This window comes from Miscanthus floridulus, chromosome 2 (assembly GCF_019320115.1).
Source record: "Miscanthus floridulus cultivar M001 chromosome 2, ASM1932011v1, whole genome shotgun sequence".
NCBI classification, from domain to species: domain Eukaryota; kingdom Viridiplantae; phylum Streptophyta; class Magnoliopsida; order Poales; family Poaceae; genus Miscanthus; species Miscanthus floridulus.
This window is the reverse complement of record NC_089581.1, coordinates 152,024,531-152,044,680: the sequence shown is the minus strand read 5'-3', so window position 1 is coordinate 152,044,680 and position 20,150 is coordinate 152,024,531. Positions and strand designations below refer to the sequence as shown.

The 20,150-nt window shown below is 47.8% G+C and overlaps 1 protein-coding gene and 1 pseudogene across 1 annotated transcript; both read left to right on the top strand.

The window, feature by feature from the left end:
• The first annotated feature begins 798 nt into the window (after positions 1-798).
• Positions 799-6,796, top strand: LOC136533084 (xylan O-acetyltransferase 6-like). Its single transcript, XM_066525657.1, has 4 exons — positions 799-2,116; positions 4,047-4,412; positions 4,510-4,668; positions 6,008-6,796. Exons 1-4 carry the CDS (start codon positions 1,347-1,349, stop codon positions 6,372-6,374), a joined length of 1,662 nt encoding a protein of 553 aa, XP_066381754.1. The 5' UTR covers positions 799-1,346; the 3' UTR covers positions 6,375-6,796.
• Positions 6,797-8,451: 1,655 nt separating this feature from the next.
• Positions 8,452-9,708, top strand: LOC136537269 (calcium-transporting ATPase 4, endoplasmic reticulum-type-like; annotated as a pseudogene).
• The last annotated feature ends 10,442 nt before the right edge of the window (positions 9,709-20,150 follow it).

Here is a 20,150-nt window from a genome sequence, read left to right as displayed (position 1 = left end):
AAGCTCCGTAATTTGAACAGTGCAGCTAGCACATCATTCTCCGATTATAATTCACACCCACTCAATCAACGTTACTGATGTTATACTGAGAAGTACGTGTACGTACATGGTATATATTCCAAAAGAAGGAAAGAAAAGAAAACGAAAGGGGCGGTGACGTAATCGCTCCCAGGTCTCGCCATCTCGCTAGCTCTTTCCCACCCCCGGCGCGACAGTCACTCTATAAACAAACAAATACATCCTCGCGACCCAAGACGAAAATGAGAGAAAGAGAGTAAAATGTATCGAGAACAAGCAACAACTAAATGCAGGAATACATACGTACACACTAAGGGTGCGTTTAGATCCAAAATTTTTTGGATTTTGGCTCACTGTAGCATTTCGTTTGTATTTGGTAATTAGTGTCTAATTATGGACTAATTAGGTTCAAAAGTTTCGTCTCGCGATTTCTTGACCAACTGTGTAATTAGTTTTTTTTTTCGTCTACATTTAGTACTCCATGCATGTGCCGCAAGATTTGATGTGACGGTTACTATGCAAAAAATTTTTGGGAACTAAACGGGGCCTAAGAAGGCAAGAAAGGAGATGGCGATGGGTGCTGGGATAGAACACACTGACACACGTTGCTGACTTGCTGTTGTGGTTACACGTACAACAGCAGCTTAACCTCCAAACCCCATACGGAAGCTTTGCAAGCTTGCATGTTACTCATTTGACCCACCCCTGCCCTCCAGTCCCAGTAGGGCAGTAAGCCAGTCTCGTTCTCTCTTTCTCTATAACACCTAAGAAGAAGAAGGAGAAGGTGAAGGAAGAGGAGGAAGGGAGCCAGACAATGCAAATCCTAGCGCTGGAAAATAGAGAGTGTGGTTAGAAGTGTTGGTGGAGGAAGAGCTCATGCAACCATAAAAGAAGAAAGCAGGCGAACCAAACCAAACATACCAAAGCGAAGCAAAAGAAAGCCACGCATCCAACAGAAGGGCACCAAACTCGTAAAGTGATCGGCGTCATATATAGGGAGCAGCAGCCAGGCCGTCGAGAAGGACAGGGGAGGAGGCACGCAGCCGCAGCAAGCAAGAGCTGCGACTGCGAGCAGGCTAACCTAAGCGACCTCCGTCCATCGCCCAATCTCTCTCTCTCTCTCTCTCTCAGGCTACTACAGACTACAGGCTACAGAGAGTGAGGAAGAAGAAGCAAGGAAGCGTTGTTTTCACTCTCTCCATCGACCTTTCGTGGGTGCGCACGCTACCCCGGGTGCGGGAGCGTCGAGTGCGTGGCCGCGGGGGCGGCGTGGGACGGTGACCGGTAAGTTTGTATAATATAAAGCGCGGAGGCCACGCACACCGGAGATGCAGCAGCGGCGCAAGTCGGTGTTCGCGTCCGCGCCGTTCGCGATGAAGCAGGCGGCGCTGGGAGCCGGGGTGGCCGCACGCAAGAACGGCGCGCCGCTGTCGCTGGCGGCGGTGGTGTTCGCGCTCTTCGTCTTCGCCACGTTCCTGTACAACGAGGACATCACGTCCATCACCGACTTCCAGTTCAGCTCGGGCGCCATCCGCGCCAAGTCCCCCGACCTGCACCTCCTGCAGGAGGCCGAGGCCGCCGCGCACGCCGCCGTCAACACCCTGGCCAAGCGCGGGGAGGAGGTCATCGTGCGCGTCCTCGAGGCGCCGGCCGCCGCCGCCGCGGGGGCGCTGTCGTCGCAGGCGCCCGTCAACGCCACCAGCGTCGTCGTCGCGGCCGCCGCCACCGCCGCAAAGGCCAATAATGCCAACGCGGTGATGGACGTCGCGCAGGAGAAGGAGAGGGACGTGACGCTCCCGACCGTCACGGGCGGAGGCGGCGCCGACGAGGCGCGGCGGCGCGCGGACGAGGAGGTCGCCGAGAAGGCCGCGTCGGCCAAGGCGGCGGCCGCCACCGCCGCGCTGCGGACCGTGGTGAGCGTGCCAGAGACGTGCGACCTGTACCGTGGCAGCTGGGTGTACGACGAGATGAACGCGCCCGTGTACAAGGAGGGCGAGTGCGAGTTCCTGACGGAGCAGGTGACCTGCATGCGCAACGGCCGCCGCGACGACTCCTACCAGAAGTGGCGCTGGCAGCCGACGGACTGCGACCTCCCGCGGTACGTCCTCGCGACGCTTCCTCTTCTTTGTTTCTCTCTGATCCGCTTGCTTCCATTCGCGCCGCCCGGAGTCCGGAGATCATCATCGGTTTCAGGCCCCGTTTAGAAGCCAAAAATTTTTGGTTTTGGTACTGTAGCTCGTTTGTTTGTATTTGGTAATTAGTGTTTAATTATGGACTAATTAGGTTCGAAAGTTTCGTCCCGCGATTTCTCACCCAACTGTGCAATTAGTTTTTTTTTCGTCTATATTTAATATTCCATGTATGTGCCGTAAGATTCGATGTGACGAATACTACGCAAAAAATTTTAGGAACTAAACAGGGCCGGTTTCGACCTCCCCTGTTTCTCTGGAAACTGACTGATGCCGGTTTCGACCGTTTTCTGCTTCTGCACACAGATAGGACAAGTAGAGTGATGTAGTGCAAGGTGAAGTACACCTTTTTAAAAAAAACAAACAAAAAGGACACTACTCTTTAGGAAAAAGTCTACTTCACCCACCTTTCATAGTTGGTCTAATTCACCCCCTCAACTATGAAACCGTCTGTTTTACCCTCTGAACTTTCCCAAACCGTCTATTTTACCCCTGGGCGGTTTTCAACGGCGGTTTGCTACAGTACAGCGGGTTTGCTACAGTAACCGTGGGTTGCTACAGTGTCGGCAGTTTTGAATTTCCTTTTTTTATTTATTTTCGATGAATTTTTGAAAAATCATAGTAAATCATAGAAAAATCATAAAATGAAAAATCTAATTTTATTGGACTCCACATGAGTAGATCTACACAATGAATATATAATACAGTATGCTTTAGCACAATTTTTTTTTTGTAGCTTTAGATTAATTGGAAAATCCAATTTTATCTGTAATTAATTGGAATAATTCATAGCTGTAGCTTCTATGGTCCAATTGTGGTGAAATTTTTATGCTACGCTAATTATTGTATGCTTGAACTACAGTAAAAATTTCGTACTCATTGGACTATGTATAACTTAGTTATAGATAATTTCTAATTAATTACAGATAAAATTGGATTTTCCAATTAATCTAAAGCTACAAAAAAAATTTGTACTAAAGCATACTGTATTATATATTCATTGTGTAGATCTACTCATGTGGAGTCCAATAAAATTAGATTTTTTATTTTATGATTTTTCTATGATTTTTCAAAAATTCATCGAAAATAAATAAAAAAAAGAAAATTCAAAAATGTCGACACTGTAGCAAACACACGGTTACTGTAGTAAACCCGCTGTTACTGTAGCAAACCCGCCGTTGAAAACCGCCCAGGGGTAAAATAGACGGTTTTGGAAAGTTCAGGGGGTAAAACAGACGGTTTCATAGTTGGGGGGTGAATTAGACCAAGTATGAAAGGTGGGGTGAAGTAGACTTTTTCCCTACTCTTTAAAGCGTGATCTTGTAAGAACACGGAAATTAATGGTCAGCGTGTCAGATACTACATTAATGCATACGAGTAGTTAGTACACAGAGCGTTCGAGATTTGCGTATGCATGAAGAATGGAGTGGGACACTGGGACTGTGGGAGTGCGACGCATGACTCTACTGTCCGTTGCGTTTATGCGCGCCCGTGTTATTACTAAATTCGAATCAGGCACGCCAAAATATTCGGTTTTCCAACCGAGAAACAGCTAGTGGTAGTACAGTATACACACGCACACACGACCTTCCATGAATGATGAATAGAATATACTCCGTCGTCAAGTTGGCTCGACTTATAAACCGTATTTTTTTAGCCAACGAATATTATTTTTCTTTCCCAACGAATCAGCCAACGGTACTTTTACTCATGGATTATCAGCCAGCGAACGAGTCACGTATGTGTTGCTAGAGTGAGTACCACTGTTTACATTAGCGGCAGCGGCAAATACATCTAATCTGGTCGGTCTTCCTATCCGATATATTATACCTAATACAGGTTCGACGCGCGGCTGCTGCTGCAGCGGCTGATGTTCGTGGGGGACTCGCTGAACCGGAACCAGTGGGAGTCGATGGTGTGCCTGGTGCAGTCGGTGATCCCCAAGGGCGCGAAGACGCTGACCAAGTTCGTCAACGGGGGGTCCAGCAACGTGTTCTACGCGCACGAGTACAACGCGACGGTGGAGTTCTACTGGGCGCCCTTCCTGGTGGAGTCCAACTCCGACAACCCCAAGGTGCACAGCGTCCCCGACCGGGTCATCCAGTGGCACGCCATCGCCAGGCACGCGCGCAACTGGCTCGGCGTCGACTACCTCGTCTTCAACACCTACATCTGGTGGCTCAACACGCTCGACATGAAAGTCCTGTGAGTAGTAGCTAGTGGCTAGTGCGACAGTGAATTGCTGATGCTTGTGCGAACGATGATCGCTGGCTGACGTTATTGTTTTTGTTTCGGTATGCAGCAAGGGCTCCTTCGACCAGGGCTCCACCGAGTACGTGGAGGTGGACCGCCCCGTGGCGTACAAGGAGGTGCTCAAGACGTGGGCGAAATGGGTGGACCGCAACATCGACCCCAACAGGACGACCGTCTTCTTCATGGGCATGTCGCCCAACCACATCACGTACGTCGATCGTAAGCCACGTTTTTTTTCCTCCCTCCGCGCTAGCTATAGGACTTTTCAGTATATGTGCATTTTGATTTTCTCCGTAATGCAAGCACGGTTCCTTGAGCACTGGTTTACCAAGAGGGAGATCCAGAACTGCACGAGCGCACGGCTAGGTGCACCACACCACGCACAGTGACACGGCTCTGTCAGTTTGGTGGCAATATCATCAGCGCTGCCTTTGCGAGGGGAAAGCTAGTGACAGTGACGGTGAATTCGATCCTACACCTTGCTAACAGCAGTGACACCTGCTTTGCCTGATCAATGGTTAGGTGCCGAGATAAAGACCAGCGACCTTTCAGAGGTGTAGCACAAGCTATAGCTAGCCGACGCATTCAGTCGTGCTGTAGCAGCATGGCATCTGCTCACAGAACTTGCTGCGAAAATTCAGGACACATGCCTCAGAAAGATGGTTGGCGTAGGTGTATGATCAGTTGAAACGTGATCTCGATACCTACCAACGTACAGACAATATAGCTAGAAACGCATTATGAAATTCTAGGTAGCATTACAGCCTGACTAGCGATTACGACGAGAATATGACAGTCAGGGTAATGGAGTCTGCAAATTTCCCCCGTAGAAACGTTGTTTCAAACAAAGATACGTGTAGAGTGCAAGATACGGGTAATGCAGGTGGGCCATGTAAAACTCGATCCAGGCCCACACCCGTGGCCATAGGCATGCACCTCTATATGGGCCCACCTACCTAAGAACAAGAGCAAGCATACGATTCCAGTTTCCCGAGCCCCACGCCGGAATAACGGTGACTCTTCTTCTTTAGCTAATGACAAAAGAACTGTTCGGCTGGTATTAAAACCGGCTGAAGCTATTTTGTTGTGAGAGAAAAATACTGTAAATTCTAGCTGATAAGCCGGTCGATAAGTTCAAGCGAACATGCCATCGGCAATCGATACACATGTGCCCAGTGCGCTGGTTGTGCCCGTTAAGAAGACCACGACAAAGATTTGGACCAGCCTCGCCATTGCATCCTAGTAGCCTCTTTTGTTTTTTGGAAATGTTTGTTATTACGCAAAGAGATCCTTGTAGTGTTCGATATGCAAAGTTAATTTGATCGCCATGGATTGGAGCCTCGATAAAGATGGGAGTGGGACGACCAACGCGTCACATGCTGTGCTATAATGGCACCAATATGAATAGAGCACAGGACTACGTACGTTGCAATGCAAGTTGCATCATCAGAGCATCTCAGGGACGACCGAATCTTAGTACTCTTCTGTGCATGTGCATCCCCGTCTCTGAAACTGAAACTGAAAGCATGCATGGAGCACTACTGCAGGCCCGAGGCGTGGGGCAACCAGGACGGGATCAAGTGCGCGATGGAGACGCTGCCGATCACGAACCGCAGCGCGTCGCTGGATGTGGGCACGGACTGGCGCCTCTACGCGGGGGCGCAGGAGGTGCTCCCCACGCTGCGACGGGTGCCCGTCCACTTCGTCGACATCACCGCGCTGTCGGAGCTGCGCAAGGACGCGCACACCTCGGTGCACACGCTCCGGCAGGGGAAGCTGCTCACCCCGGAGCAGCAGGCGGACCCCAGGATCTACGCCGACTGCATCCACTGGTGCCTCCCGGGCCTGCCGGACACCTGGAACCAGTTCCTCTACGCCCGCATCGCATCCAGCCCATGGCCCGCCCAGCAGTAGGAGCTTCTTCTTCTTACTCCGCGGGCCGGCACCTGACGGACGACACACGGGCCTGGGCTCTCCGGCGTTTCTGCTTGAAGCTGAGCCCAGGACAAAGTTGACACAAGGGAAAGGGATGGGATGCTCGCCATCTTTCTTTCTTTTTCGCTTTCTTTTTTTTTTACCAATCTTTCTTTTCTTTTGGTTGCGTAAAGCTGTTCCCTGTTGTTAACCTTCGATTCTTTTGTCGAAACAAGTGGAGGGTCTAGATGCCTAGGAGAAAGCAAAAGCTGAGCATGCATCATATTGTAATGCAAGGGGGGAAGCAAAGCGGGGGTACATGTAAAGAAGATTTTTTGTGTTACATTTTATATGCCGGTGCACCCAAGGTCAAGAGAAGGTATAAAGATTACCCTCTCGTACGAGGTGCATTTGTTCTTCAATCATGACGAATCCTGAGTCTTTTTTTTAGTATTATTATTACCCATTTCCCTACGAGGTGCAAGTGAACAAACAGTTTGAGAGCTACTGTAACTATCCAATATTTGTTCAGAGAAAGATGAGCAGGAGAATGACCTGCTGTGCACGCCTCTCTGAAGATGAAAAGCTGTAAGGAGGCTGGACAAAGTTCCCAGCGTTGGAGGAACCTCGTATATGATCTGAGCCACACACAAAAAAAAAAAGGATTCCGGCTGCATTCATTGAGGCAATCAGCCAGAGCTGCATAGTATAGGGTCAAAAACAAGCAGAGAGGGGTTAACCATTATCCACAGCTCGATAGACTGAGGATCAAAGCATGTATTTGCGGCAGAGAAGACGGTCTCGTTCGCAGGAACCGCCAAAACGCACTGCACATAACTGGATTCCGGGTTGCAATCGTGGGATGCTCCAGCATCTGGCATCTGCTCGTGCCATTTCCATGATGCTGCCCTGGATACACTCCCAGACCCTGAGTCCGTGTCCAACAACGACTTGCTGAGGCGCTGGGCAAATTTAACCGAGAACCTAAAACCAAACTAAAAGAACCGGAGCCGAAACCGAAAGAATCGGAACCAAAAAATTTGGTTTCTTATTCGGTTCCTAATATTGAGGAACCGAAATAACCGAAGAAAAATCGGTTCCTACTCTCGGTTAACCAAATTAACCGAAAGAACCGAATTACATGAATTATACTTCACTTACTTGTATTTGTAAGATTATGTTTGGTTTATGTGTAGTGTTTTATATTTGAACTGCTATATATTTGTGTTACTTTATTGCTATTGTATTTGTAAGAGAGGTGATTGATGTTGAAGATGACAAGAATCGAGTGCTCTCTAACTCAAATGTGTAAGCTAGTGGTTCTCATGATCAAGTTCAAGCAAGAACAAGTGATGACAAAGTGCAAGATCAACAAGTGGCTAGTTCATCATCCCAACCAAGTGATCTATCAAATACAAGCAATTAAGTGCAAGTGCTTCAACCAACCAATATTGCAAGAGATCATCCCTTGGACACTAAAGTGCTTCAACCAACCAATATTGCAAGAGATCATCCCTTGGACACTATCATTGGTGATATTTCAAGAGATGTACAAACTAGATCAAGATTGACTTCATTTTGTGAGTATTTCTTATTTGTGTCATCCATTGAACCTAAGAAGATAGATGAAGCTTTGAAGGATGTTGATTGGGTCAATGCTATGCATGAAGAGCTAAACAACTTTACAAGAAACTAAGTAGGGTTATTTGGATTCTTGCCATTACAATTTCTCAAGTTTTGAAGAATGCCATTACTATTCGTCTTATTGGAAACTTGCCATTACTACTTTGCTTTCCCCTCATCCTTGCCCTTTTCTACATCTAGAGCGTAGCTAGGTCCACTTGCAGGTGACGTATTTCCGTATGTGCCCGTATTGCCCCTGTACGAGAGGATAAGGCTGAGCAGTCCGCTGCCAGTGCCGCGGCGCGTGCCGCCGCCCAGATTCCCACAACTCCGCCGCCCGTGCCTACACTCTGCTTCATCCGTCCATCCCCAGTGTGGGCATTGCCATCCCCTGCTTCGTCGGCTTGGTTCGTTGCGGCGCGCTCCGGTCTCCTGCTCTCCGCACCGCACGCCAATGAACCAACCACCCGACTCCTCCACCGCCGCTGCTCCGGTGCCCGCCGCCGCCACCGGCGACGCGGATGACCTCTCCGCGTTCCCGGCATGGGCGCGGTCAGTGTCGGACTGCAAGGAACGGTTGGGGGTCTCCATCACCCGCGGCCTCTCCTCCGCCGAGGCCACGGCGCGGCTGCGCGTCCACGGGGTGAACAAGCTGGCGGAGCACCCGGGCCCGTCGCTGCTGCGGCTGCTGCTGGACCAGTTCGAGGGCATGCTGGTGCGCATCCTGCTCGTGGCCGCCGTCGTCTCCTTGCTCCTCGCGCTCTCCTCCTCTGCCTCTTCAGGCGCCGCCCCGACGCTCGCCGCCTTCGTCGAGCCACTCGTCATCTTCCTCACCCTCGTCGTGAACGCGGCCGTCGGGGTGTGGCAGGAGGCCAACGTGGAGCAGGCGCTGGACGCGCTGCGGGAGATCCAGTCCCACCATGCCACGGTCCTTCGCGACGGCGGCTGGGTCCCCGCGCTGCCCGCGTGATACCTCGTCCCGGGCGACGTCGTGTAGCTCTGCGTCGGGGATAAGGTGCCCGCCGACATGCATGTCGCGAGCCTGCTCACCTCCACGCTCCGCCTCGAGCAAGGGTTGTTGACCGGGGAGACGACGTCCGTCAACAAGACCTCCCGTGCGTTGCCGGTGGAGGACGTCGATATACATGCTAAGGAGTGCATGGTGTTTGCCGACACCACCATCGTCAACGGCGCCACGCTCTGCATCGTCGCGCGCACTGGGATGGCCACGGAGATCGGCGCCATCCACGCGCAGATCCACCAGGCGTCGCAGGAGGATGACGACACACCGCTCAAGAAGAAGCTCAACGAGTTCGGGGAGGCGCTCACCAAGATCATCGACCTCATCTGCGCGCTCGTCTGGCTCATCAACGTCAAGTACTTCCTCACCTTCGACCTCCAGGGGGATGGGCGCCAGGAACGTCAGCTTCTCCTTTGAGAAGTGCACCTACTACTTTGAAATTGTCATCACGCTCGCCGTCGCTGCCATACCTGAGGGCCTGCCCGCGTCATCACCACCTGCCTCGTGCTCGGGACCAAGAAGATGGCTGCCAAGAATGCGCTCGTCAGGAAGCTGCCTAGCGTCGAGACCCTCGGCTGCACCACCTCGTACAGGGGCAATACGGGCACATACAGAAATACGGCACCTGCAGGTGGGCCTATCTATGCTCCAGATGTAGAAAAGGGCAAGGGTGAGGGGAAAGCAGAATAGTAATGGCAAGCTTCCAATAAGACAAATAGTAATGGCATTCTTCAAAACTGGAAAAATTGTAATGGCAAGAATCCAAATAACCCAACTAAGTATGGGAGTTAGTTGAGAGGCCTAAAGATCATAATGTGATTGGAACCAAGTGGGTCTTTCGGAACAAGCAAGATCAAGATGGGATAGTAATAAGGAACAAAGCAAGATTAATGGCTCAAGGCTACACTCAAGTTGAAGGTCTTGACTTTGGAGAAACATATGCCCCGGTTGCAAGATTGAAAGCAATTAGGATCTTGTTAGCCTATGCTTGTGCCCACACATCAAGTTGTACCAAATGGATATGAAGAGTGCATTTCTCAATGGGTACATCAATGAGCTTGTGTATGTTGAGCAACCTCCCGGTTTTGAAGATGAGAAGAAACTCAACCATGTTTACAAGTTTAGAAAGGCTTTGTATGGATTAAAAAGGCACCTAGAGCATGGTATGAGAGATTGAGAGATTTCCTACTCTCTGAGGGATTCAAGATGGGAAAGGTTGACACTACTCTCTTCACCAAGAAGCTTAGAAATAACTTGTTTGTAATGCAAATCTATGTTGATGATATCATTTTTGGGTTAACAAATCAAGATTTTTGTGAGGAGTTTGGCAAGATGATGGCAAGTGAGTTTGAGATGTCCATGATTGGAGAGCTTAGCTACTTCCTTGGTCTTCAAATCAAGCAAATGAAGAATGGCACATTTATAAGTCAAGGCAAGTATATCAAGGACATGCTCAAGAAGTTTGGAATAGATGATAGTAAAGCTATTAGTACACTAATGGAAACAAGTGGAAGCTTGGATAATGATGCTTGTGGCAATATGGTGGATCAAAAGATGTATCGGTCTATGATTGGAAGCCTACTTTATGTGACCGCATCAAGGTCGGATGTGATGTTTAGTGTATGCATGTGTGCTAGATTCCAAGCCTCACCAAGAGAAAGTCATTCGAAAGCAACAAAGAGAATATTGAGGTACTTGAAGCATACATAAAATGTTGGATTGTGGTATCCCAAAGTTGAAAGATTTGAGTTGATTGGATATTCGGACTCCGATTATGCGGGATACAAAGTTGAGAGAAAGAGCACATCGGGCATATGTCAACTATTGGGAAGATCACTTGTGTCTTGGTCATCAAAGAAGCAAAATAGTATAGCACTTTCAACCACCAAAGCGGAGTACATTTCGGCCAGTAGTTGTTGTGCTCAATTACTTTGGATGAAGGCTACTTTGAGTGACTTTGGAATTAAATTCAAGCAAGTGCCATTGCTATGTGACAATGAGAGTGCCGTAAAGCTCACCAACAACCCAGTTCAACATTCAAGAACAAAGCATATTGATATCCACCATCATTTCATAAGAGATCACCAACAAAAAGGAGACATTTGCATTGAGAGTGTGGGCACCGAAGATCAACTTGCCGATATGTTCACCAAGCCGCTTGATGAAAAGAGGTTTTGCAAGCTAAGGAGAGAATTGAACATACTTGACTTCTCCAATATGTGTTGATGCACCCCCCATTATATGACATGCCTCTCCTTCGAGTAAAGCAAGGTAAAGTTAATTGACATGTCATCCATCCATTGCTAAGGACTTGTTTAGTGCATCTAGTCATTCCTATCATGTCCTAGGCTCATTTATTAAAATCAAATGAATTTGATGCTTGTATGGTACCACTATTGCTTGTATGTTTGAAATGATCTAATGGTAGCATATGACATGTTCGTGGGCTTGTAAACCTAGTGTTTGATCTAGAAAATAAGCTACAAGTGTTTAACTCAACATGGTACAAGATAACCCTTATTTGGAGGTGTAAAGAAGCTTGTCCTTAGATCAAACCGAGTTAAATATCTTTTGCAAGTAATCTAGATTGAACCAAATTGGGAAAATAATCCTCATTTCACATGGTTTCACCCCAACCTATCTATAATTTGAGCTCACCTTTTGTGCTAATTATTGACAAAGGGGGGGAAATTCACAAAGATAGTAAAAGATAGTAAGATAGAAGGAGCAAACAAATAAAATAAAATGACATTGACATTGTAAGGGGATCATAAAAAAATCCAACAACGACTTGCTGAGGCGAGCAAGAGCCAAGGGTTGCCCTGGGCAAATTTAACCGAGAACCGAAAACCGAGAACCAAACCGAAAGAACCAGAACCGAAACCAAAAGAACCGGAACCAAAAAATCGGTTTCTTATTCGGTTCCTAATATTCAGGAACCAAAATAACCGAAAAAATTGGTTCCTACTCTCGGTTAACCGAATTAACCGAAAGAACCGAATTACATGAATTATACTTCACTTACTTGTATTTGTAGGATTATGTTTGGTTTATGTGTAGTGTTTTATATTTGAACTCTATATATTTGTGTTACTTTATTGCTATTGTTTTTTATACATTATTATTTTGAAAAATGAACATAGTGTTGCAAAAATTTGCCTTACAACAGGTATATTTATTGTTGTCCTGAGGTCTTCTAAAAAAATTCAGTTAGTTTGGTTAGAACCGGAACCGAACAGAAATAACCGAGAACCGAAATGCTCGGTTCCTAAAATTTTTTGGAACCGATCGGTTCCCATTTTCCAGGAACCGAATTTCATTAATAACCGAGAGAACCAAACCAAAACCGAACCCAGAACCGAACGCCCACCCTTAGCCAAGGGGTACTGAACTACAGCTGGGACCAGGACTTTAAAGCAGAGCATAGCCAGCTTACCGGTGGACATCAGACTTTAATGGCGTGGCTAGCGCCCGGACGCTTGCTCCCCGTCCCTACACCCGTGCCGCTGACCCTTGTCTCATGTCCCGTGCCTACCCGCCCACATCTCGCCTACAGCACCAGTCCGCAAGCACGTGGGGCCCGCCCACGCTGTCTTTGCCTTCCTGCACTTGACACTGAGTCGAGACAGCAGAAAGGCGACGAGGGAGATGCAACAATTGATCTAGTTTTAAAACATCCAAATGTAACAATTGCAACATATGACTGAAAACAAATGAAACATTTGAAACATGCGTCCGAAACACTTGCAAAAACACCTGAAAACACTTGAAACTATTGTAAAGATACGCAACATCCAGATAAAACACTTACATAATATGTGTGAAAACATATGCAACATCAAGATAAACACACTTGTAACATACGTCGGAAAAAACAGATAAAACATTGATAACAGGACCTTGCAACATATATGTCCAACCATTGCAACATATGTGTCCAACCATTGCAACATGTGCAACATGCCAATGTACTTTTGCAACATACCTCTAAAACATTTGAAACACTTGACGTTTGTAACATGCGTTTTTCACCCTTATTCCGTACGAAGCACAAAGCGAGGGACAACCGGTTTCGGCTAGCTGGAAGCTGAGGATGGTGGCGTGGCCTAACACGGCCAGTTATGCCTGCACCTGGCCTAGGCCTAGCCAACGACGCACCCTCTCCTAGTCGCCTGGCCTAGGCGCGGCGAAGGACAGAGTACGGCGCTGAAAGCTCTAGTTTGGTTTTGGTTAATTAATGAAACCCTAAGTGCTAACCTAGTTTATCAAAGTGATTATGAGATAGGTAGCACTACTCTAAGTGATGAAGCAATGGTGAAGGTCATGACGATGGTGATGGCATGGTGATAATCAAATGCTTGAACTTGAAAAGAAGAAAGAGAAAAACAAAAGACTCAAGGCAAAGGTATAAATAGTAGGAGCCATTTTGTTTCGGTGATCAAGACACTTAGCGAGTGTGATCACATTTAGGTTAAATAGCCGTACTATTAAGAGGGGTGAAACTCGTATTGAAATGCGGTTATCAAAGTGCCACTAGATGCTCTAACTCATTACATATGTATTTAGGATCTAGTGGAGTGCTAACACCTTTGAAAATGCTTGTGAAAATATGCTAACACATGTGCACAAGGTGATACACTTGGTGGTTGGTATATTTGAGCAAGGGTTAGAAACTTCACAGGCGGAGTGTCCACCCATAGAGTGCGGACAGTCCGACGGTGCCACCGGTGCCCTATACAGAAAAGACAGGGGTTCACAGAGTGACCGGATGCTGGTGGCGCAGTGACCGGACGCTGGGGTCCTAAGTCCGGTCAGTTGCAGCAGTGAGCACGCGTCTCGGTCTTGTGACCGGACGCTGGCGCGAAGAGTGACCGGACGCTAGCAGGGTGCGTCCGGTCAGTGCTGACGTACGCTGACGTGAGGTGCATAGAGGAAACATTGAGTGACCGGACACCGGGTGAGTCCGGTCGAGCTTGACCGGACACGTCTGGACATGAAATTTCACGTTTGGAACCTTACTGGAAACGACCGGACGCTGGGGTCCTGCGTCCGGTCACTTTTTAACTAACGCGTCCGGTCATCACTTGACCGTTGAGATCGGGCGATCGGTGTTTGAAGCCGATGACACGTGGCAAGCATCGGGCGACCGAACGCTGGGGTCCTGTGTCCGGTCGAACTGACCGGAGCGTCCAATCACCCCGTGTTGTGCCCAGTAAAGGGGTACAATGGCTCTATTTTGTGGGGGCTTCTATTTAAGCCCCATGGCCGGCTCAAGCTCACCCTCTTGGCCATTTGCATTGACATAGCAACCTTGTGAGCTTAGCCAAAGCCCTCCCACTCATCTCCATCATTATTTCATCATCATTGTGAGATTGGGAGAGAATCCAAGTGCATTGCTTGAGTGATTGCATCTAGAGGCACTTGGTGTTCATGTTTTGCTATGGGATTCACTTGTTGCTCTTGGTGGTTGCCACTACCTAGATGGCTTGGTGCAGCGGAGGAAGATTGGCACAAGTCAGTGATTGTTCGTGGCCATCTCCGGTGATTGTGAGGCGATTTGTACCTTCTCCGGTGGAGCGCCGAAAGGTAACTCTAGTGGATTGCTCATGTCATTGAGTTACCTCACTTGTGGGTAGGTTCTTGCGGTGTCCAAATTATGTGGATGAGGTTTGTGCGACACCTCTTAGCCGCCGAACCACCAAGTGTTGGTCGACACAACAGGGACGTAGCATGTTGGCAAGCACGTGAACCTCAGTAGAAAATTGGTTGTCTCTTGCCATTTGGTATTCTCCCAGTGATTGATTTAATATTCACCTTGTGATTGGTTCACTCCTCTAAACGACGGTATAATCACTCTACTCACTCATTTATATTCTTGCAAACTAGTTGTGGCAAGCTCTTTAGTGTAATTAGAATTAAGAACTTGCTTTGTTATTTTAAGTTCATCTAGTGGAGCTCTTTAGAATAGCAAGATTGAGAGCTCTTAGTGAGTAGTAACATTACAAGTTGTGTGCCTAGTAATCATTTCAACTAGAATTGTTGGATAGGTGGCTTGCAACCCTTGTAGAGCTAGAGCAAGTTTGCATTTTGCTATTTGTCATACTAATCAAATTGCTCTAGTTGATTTGTAGATTTTTAAATAGGCTATTCATCCCCCCTCTAGCCATATTAGGACCTTTCAGCGACGCGGCGGGGGATGGAGGCACCGTTGCACTCGTCGAGCACACGGATGGAGCTTGGAGGCGGAGGGCAAGGTGCCGGCGATTGGGTCTGGCGGTAGTTGTAGTCGGCGGGGCGGTTGGTAGCATACCTCACATGGAGGATTCCTCCTCTCCGCGGGAGATAGAGCTGCTGCGGGGAATGAGAGCGCCATGGGGGATGGCAGGTGGCCGATTTTTTTATTTTTTGGCCCTTTTTTTGAAAGTTTTTCACAAATATGCCCCTAAAGGTATTCTTTCAAAATCTGGACCCTTATCTCGACGCCATCGTTGGTGCGCCGAGCTTACGCGTCTCGATGCCAAAGGGTTTGGCGCCTAGGTCTTGGGCTGACATAGGCGTCGATGCAGACGTGGCGATGACTTGGTAGCCACCTTGGCGCCGTAGATCTTGATGCTAAGCTTGGCGTCGTAGATCTTGGCACCGAGCTTCACGCCAAGATCATTGGCACCATACCCTATCTTAACTCCCTTCCTTTGTCTCTTCCTCTATCTCTCTACTGCTCTTGAGCTAGGGTGCCGCCACCGCTGTCGCGCCACCGCGCCCGTCACCATGCAAAGCCCTAGTCGTCCCGCACCTACCGCGAGCTGCCCCTCCTGGCCCACGCCTGCGTCTGCCCCCGCCGTGCTGGCCACCCGTGGCCCTAGCCCGCTCGTGCCGCCTCATCCATCCTAGCTCGCCGTGTCTACCACGTGCATAGGCGCTCCCTCCAGCGACCTCACCCGTGACACGGCCCCTGCTCCCAGCACGGTGCGACCTCATCATCGATCCTGTCCTCTATGTCCCGGTGTCCGTGTCTTTCTCCAGTCTCGATGTTCGCATCGTATCCCTAGCCTACTCCACCCGGCCACGACCATGGCACCTGCTCCCGCGTCCGTGAGCCTGTCCCTTCTTGCCCATAGGGGAGGGGCTGGTGTCCTGCTACAAGGCCGCTGTTCGCCTCCAACGTCGCGTGCTCTGTTCGTTGCATTGACTTGGTCTGGTAAAATTTTTGAATATACAATGTAGGTACTTAGTTAGCTTGAATTGTAGTGCTACTTTGATTATTTGGTAGTTTCTAGTAAATTTGATGATGTAGGTAGTTGATTTAGTTAGTGAGATAGATATAGTTAGATAAATATAGTTAGATAGCTAGTGACATAGTACATAGATATAGTTATTAGATAGCTAGTTGATTTAATTAGTGAGATAAATATAGTTAGATAGCTAGTGACATAGTTATTTAGGTAGGATTTAGCTATGTAGTTAATAGATTGTATTTATATACTTAGGGTGTAGTTGGTTAGTATGTATTAGAGAGGTACTATATAGCAGCTTCTTTGGAGTAAAAGAATTGTATTTCAATTTTTGTTTAAACTACTAGATGGACAACCTAGTGAGCATATATCATGGAGGCACCATGGAAAGAGATTGCTATGGATATATTGAGTTTGTTGACATGCAAAGCGTGCCTATGTTATTCAATGAGAAACCTTCATTTAGTGAGTTGGTTGCAAGGGCTTAGGAGGAGCTACATTGCCATAGAGCTGATGATGATGATGGCATCGCAGTGGAGGGTGTACTTCACCTAGGTTCCTCTCCTAACATTTTAAGGAAGATGATCCCAATTGGGTGTGTAGACCAGTGGGAGAACTATGTGAGATCGACTATGAAGTGCTAGTTCCAAAGTTTGGACGTGGTTGTGCGTCGGGTGTTAGTTGATTCCATCCCTCATGGGTTTTCCCCACCAATGGGTCAGCATGCACACTTCGACCCTCCCTTCCTAAAACCTGATATGGATGTGGAGGTTCCACCTACGGTTCTCGATGCTCAATCTGCCCCAAATGAGCTAGTTGGAGATGCTTGTTAGACTCATGATGCTGTGACAGATCCTCCTCATGAGATCCCTTTGACACAGAATCATCCGAGTAAGTGTCTTATCCGTATGGTTATTGGGAGCTTACCCCCTTCCTTACATCTATTTTTTCGTTCTTTCCTCATTTTGCTACTTATGTTGCAGGAGACATTCCTAACAATGTGGATGTGCCCCCTATTGCTACGTAAGTGCACTGTGGAGATGGATTCTGTAGCTCCAATAGTGTTGAAATTATGAATGATTCAGAGCCATATGAGATGGCAAGGGCTCTTGATTCTGATGATGATCACCCTATTGGAGAGCTGACAGAGAGTGATGTTGAGACGCTGAGACGTATCTTTCCCTGCCGCAGTGATCCAAGAGTTCATGAGTTCAGCGATCTTGCTCATTCCGATCAGGCGTGTGTAGAAGGACATGATGATGAGCTCCTAGAAGCTCCTGAGGCTGGCCCTAACATGGTAATTGAGAAGGGTAGGGTATTCAAGGACCTCCCTGCATTAAAGAGGTGGTTGCAGACGTTTGTAGTGATATGAAACAGACCTTACAAGGTCTTGCATTCATATACGGAGCGCCATTACACAGTTGTGTGTGACAAAGAACACTGCCCATGGAGGGTTTGTGCAAGGAAGCAAAAGATCACCGGAAAGTGAAAGATCACAAAAGTTGTTGGGCCACATAATTGTGCTGACCATGTGCTGACACTGAAGCATCGGTAGTTGACATCTACCATCATTGCCAAGCGGTTGATGAGAATATTATAGGGAGAACCCAACATGAAGGTTAGAACAATTATCGGGACCGTTGAGGCGTTGTATGGAGGTTATGTGATAACTTATGGTAAAGCTTGGAGGGCTAAGCAATGAGCGTGGAAGATGATATATGGGGACTGGGAGGATGGTTATGAGCAGTTGCCAGTACTTTTCAATGCAATCAAAGCAGTGAATCTAGGCATGCATTATGAGTACATTCCAAAACCAAATGCATGGAAGGATGGGAGACATATATTCTTCCATTCTTTCTGGCGCTTTCCTCAGTGTGTCGAGGCCTTTAGGCACTGTCGTCCTATTTTCTCCATTGATGGTACGTTCTTGATTGGCAAATACTAGGGCACACTTCTTATAGCCATATCCTATGACATGAACAACAAGTTGGTTTCTTTGGCATTTGCTTTGGTTGAGAAGGAGAACAATGACAATTTTTTGATGGTTCTTGAGGCTAGTTCGGATACATGTGGTTGGGCCTGACAGGGAGGTTGTCGTCATATCTGATAGGCACTAGGGCATACTTAATGCTGTGTGAGAACAGATAGAGGGGTATGCACCTTTGCACCATCGTTGGTGTACTCAGCACCTTGCCGAGAATCTACTCTGGAAGGATGGTGTGAAGGATAACTTTGATCTGTTCCAGGAGTCTGCTCAACAGCTTGAGGACAAGTACTTTAAAAAAAAGTTGGAGCAGGTCAGAACCGCATCAAATGCAGAAGGTAGACAATGGCTCCAATACTATGACACATTAAACAACACAATAATACTAGAAGTATGTGTCGACAAACTAAAAAACGCAGTACATGACCTAAGCATGCCCATACTTAAAGTGCATTACATGACAACACAATGAAAAGTCCAATAGTAGACAACATTGTTCATGAATAAACCATAGAACTAGCAAGTAATGGAGACTACTGAGTGCAACGAGGCCACTTTCCCTTCCTCAGGACATCGGGATTCTCCTCCATCGCTGCTTTCGCTCGATGTGCACGCTCAAGCTTCTTCTTCCTCTCCTCCCTGTACGCAACAACACACCTCCTTTCCTCCTCTTCCTTGTGCTCCTTTTCTACAGCCTCCTCTCTGCGTCTCTTCTCCATCATCTTATTGTCCTCTGCCTCCCACCGTAACAGTTCTACATCCATTCCTTGTCTTCAGGCTCGATCTCAGTGTCGATCCACTACTCAAAATCACAGAGCGATGGAGGGGTCTACAACAAATGCAATTGTTACAAAACAAAAAATCATGCAAGATGCCATATGACACAAAATAATTATTACGCAACATCAATTCCTCACCATCTTGTTAATGCGGCGCTGACGAAGTGTAGGCTCAAACGCAAAATTGGAACACATCCAATACCTCTGCCTATATGTGTCCTCTTCATCGGACTTGGCTACCTTGCAAGGATCGCCGCAACAGCACATGGGCACTGGAACACCACTAGGCAGAGGCAATGGATCGAATGCATTTCCAGTCATCTGGCCATAACTATAATTTAGCCATTTTCATTCTAAGAACCGAAAGCAATTAAAATTAAACCCTACACCTAGGGTTTCCCATTTGATCCACAACAATGAACCCATAACATAATAACGTGCGCTGAGGTTACCTTGTTTTGCTAGCTTTTCCACGCCTTGGCATCCTACGGTTATATAATATAAATATTAAAATTCAATGAAACCCTAAGTAATGACAATTCTTAAGTTGAAAAATCCAACTAATATATACTGAATCAATGTGAAAAAAAACAAGGAGGGAGCGAGGATACCTTGCTCACGAAGATCTACGGATCAAATCAAAGTTTTCAAGGTCCAATATGTCGATTCGTGAGGTAGGGCGAAGTGGGGAGAGAAAAAACCCGAGTGGAAGGAGAAAGAAGAGGAAGAAGGCTAGGGTAGCAAGGTTGGGCGCTGGGTTAAAACACCACCTCGGCGCCAGGATCTTTGGCGCCAAGCTCGGCGCCAAGATCTTCGGCGCCAAGCTTGGCGCCAAGATCCACGGCGCCGAGCTGGCTACCAGGTCAGCGTCCACGCTGCCAACGTGGCTCTGACCTAGGCGCCAAACCCTCTGGCGCCGAGACGTGTAACCTCGGCGTCACCAACGATGGCGTCGAGCTAAGGGTCCAGATTTTGAAAGCATACTTCCAGGAGCATATTTGTAAATAACTTTCAAAAAACGGGCCAAAAAATAAAAAATTCGGAGTGGGTGGCGGCGCGGGATGGAGATGAAAGATGCGGATTGGGACAGTCGGACAACCGCACGGCGCCGTGAAGCCACGACGCACAAGCGTGGAA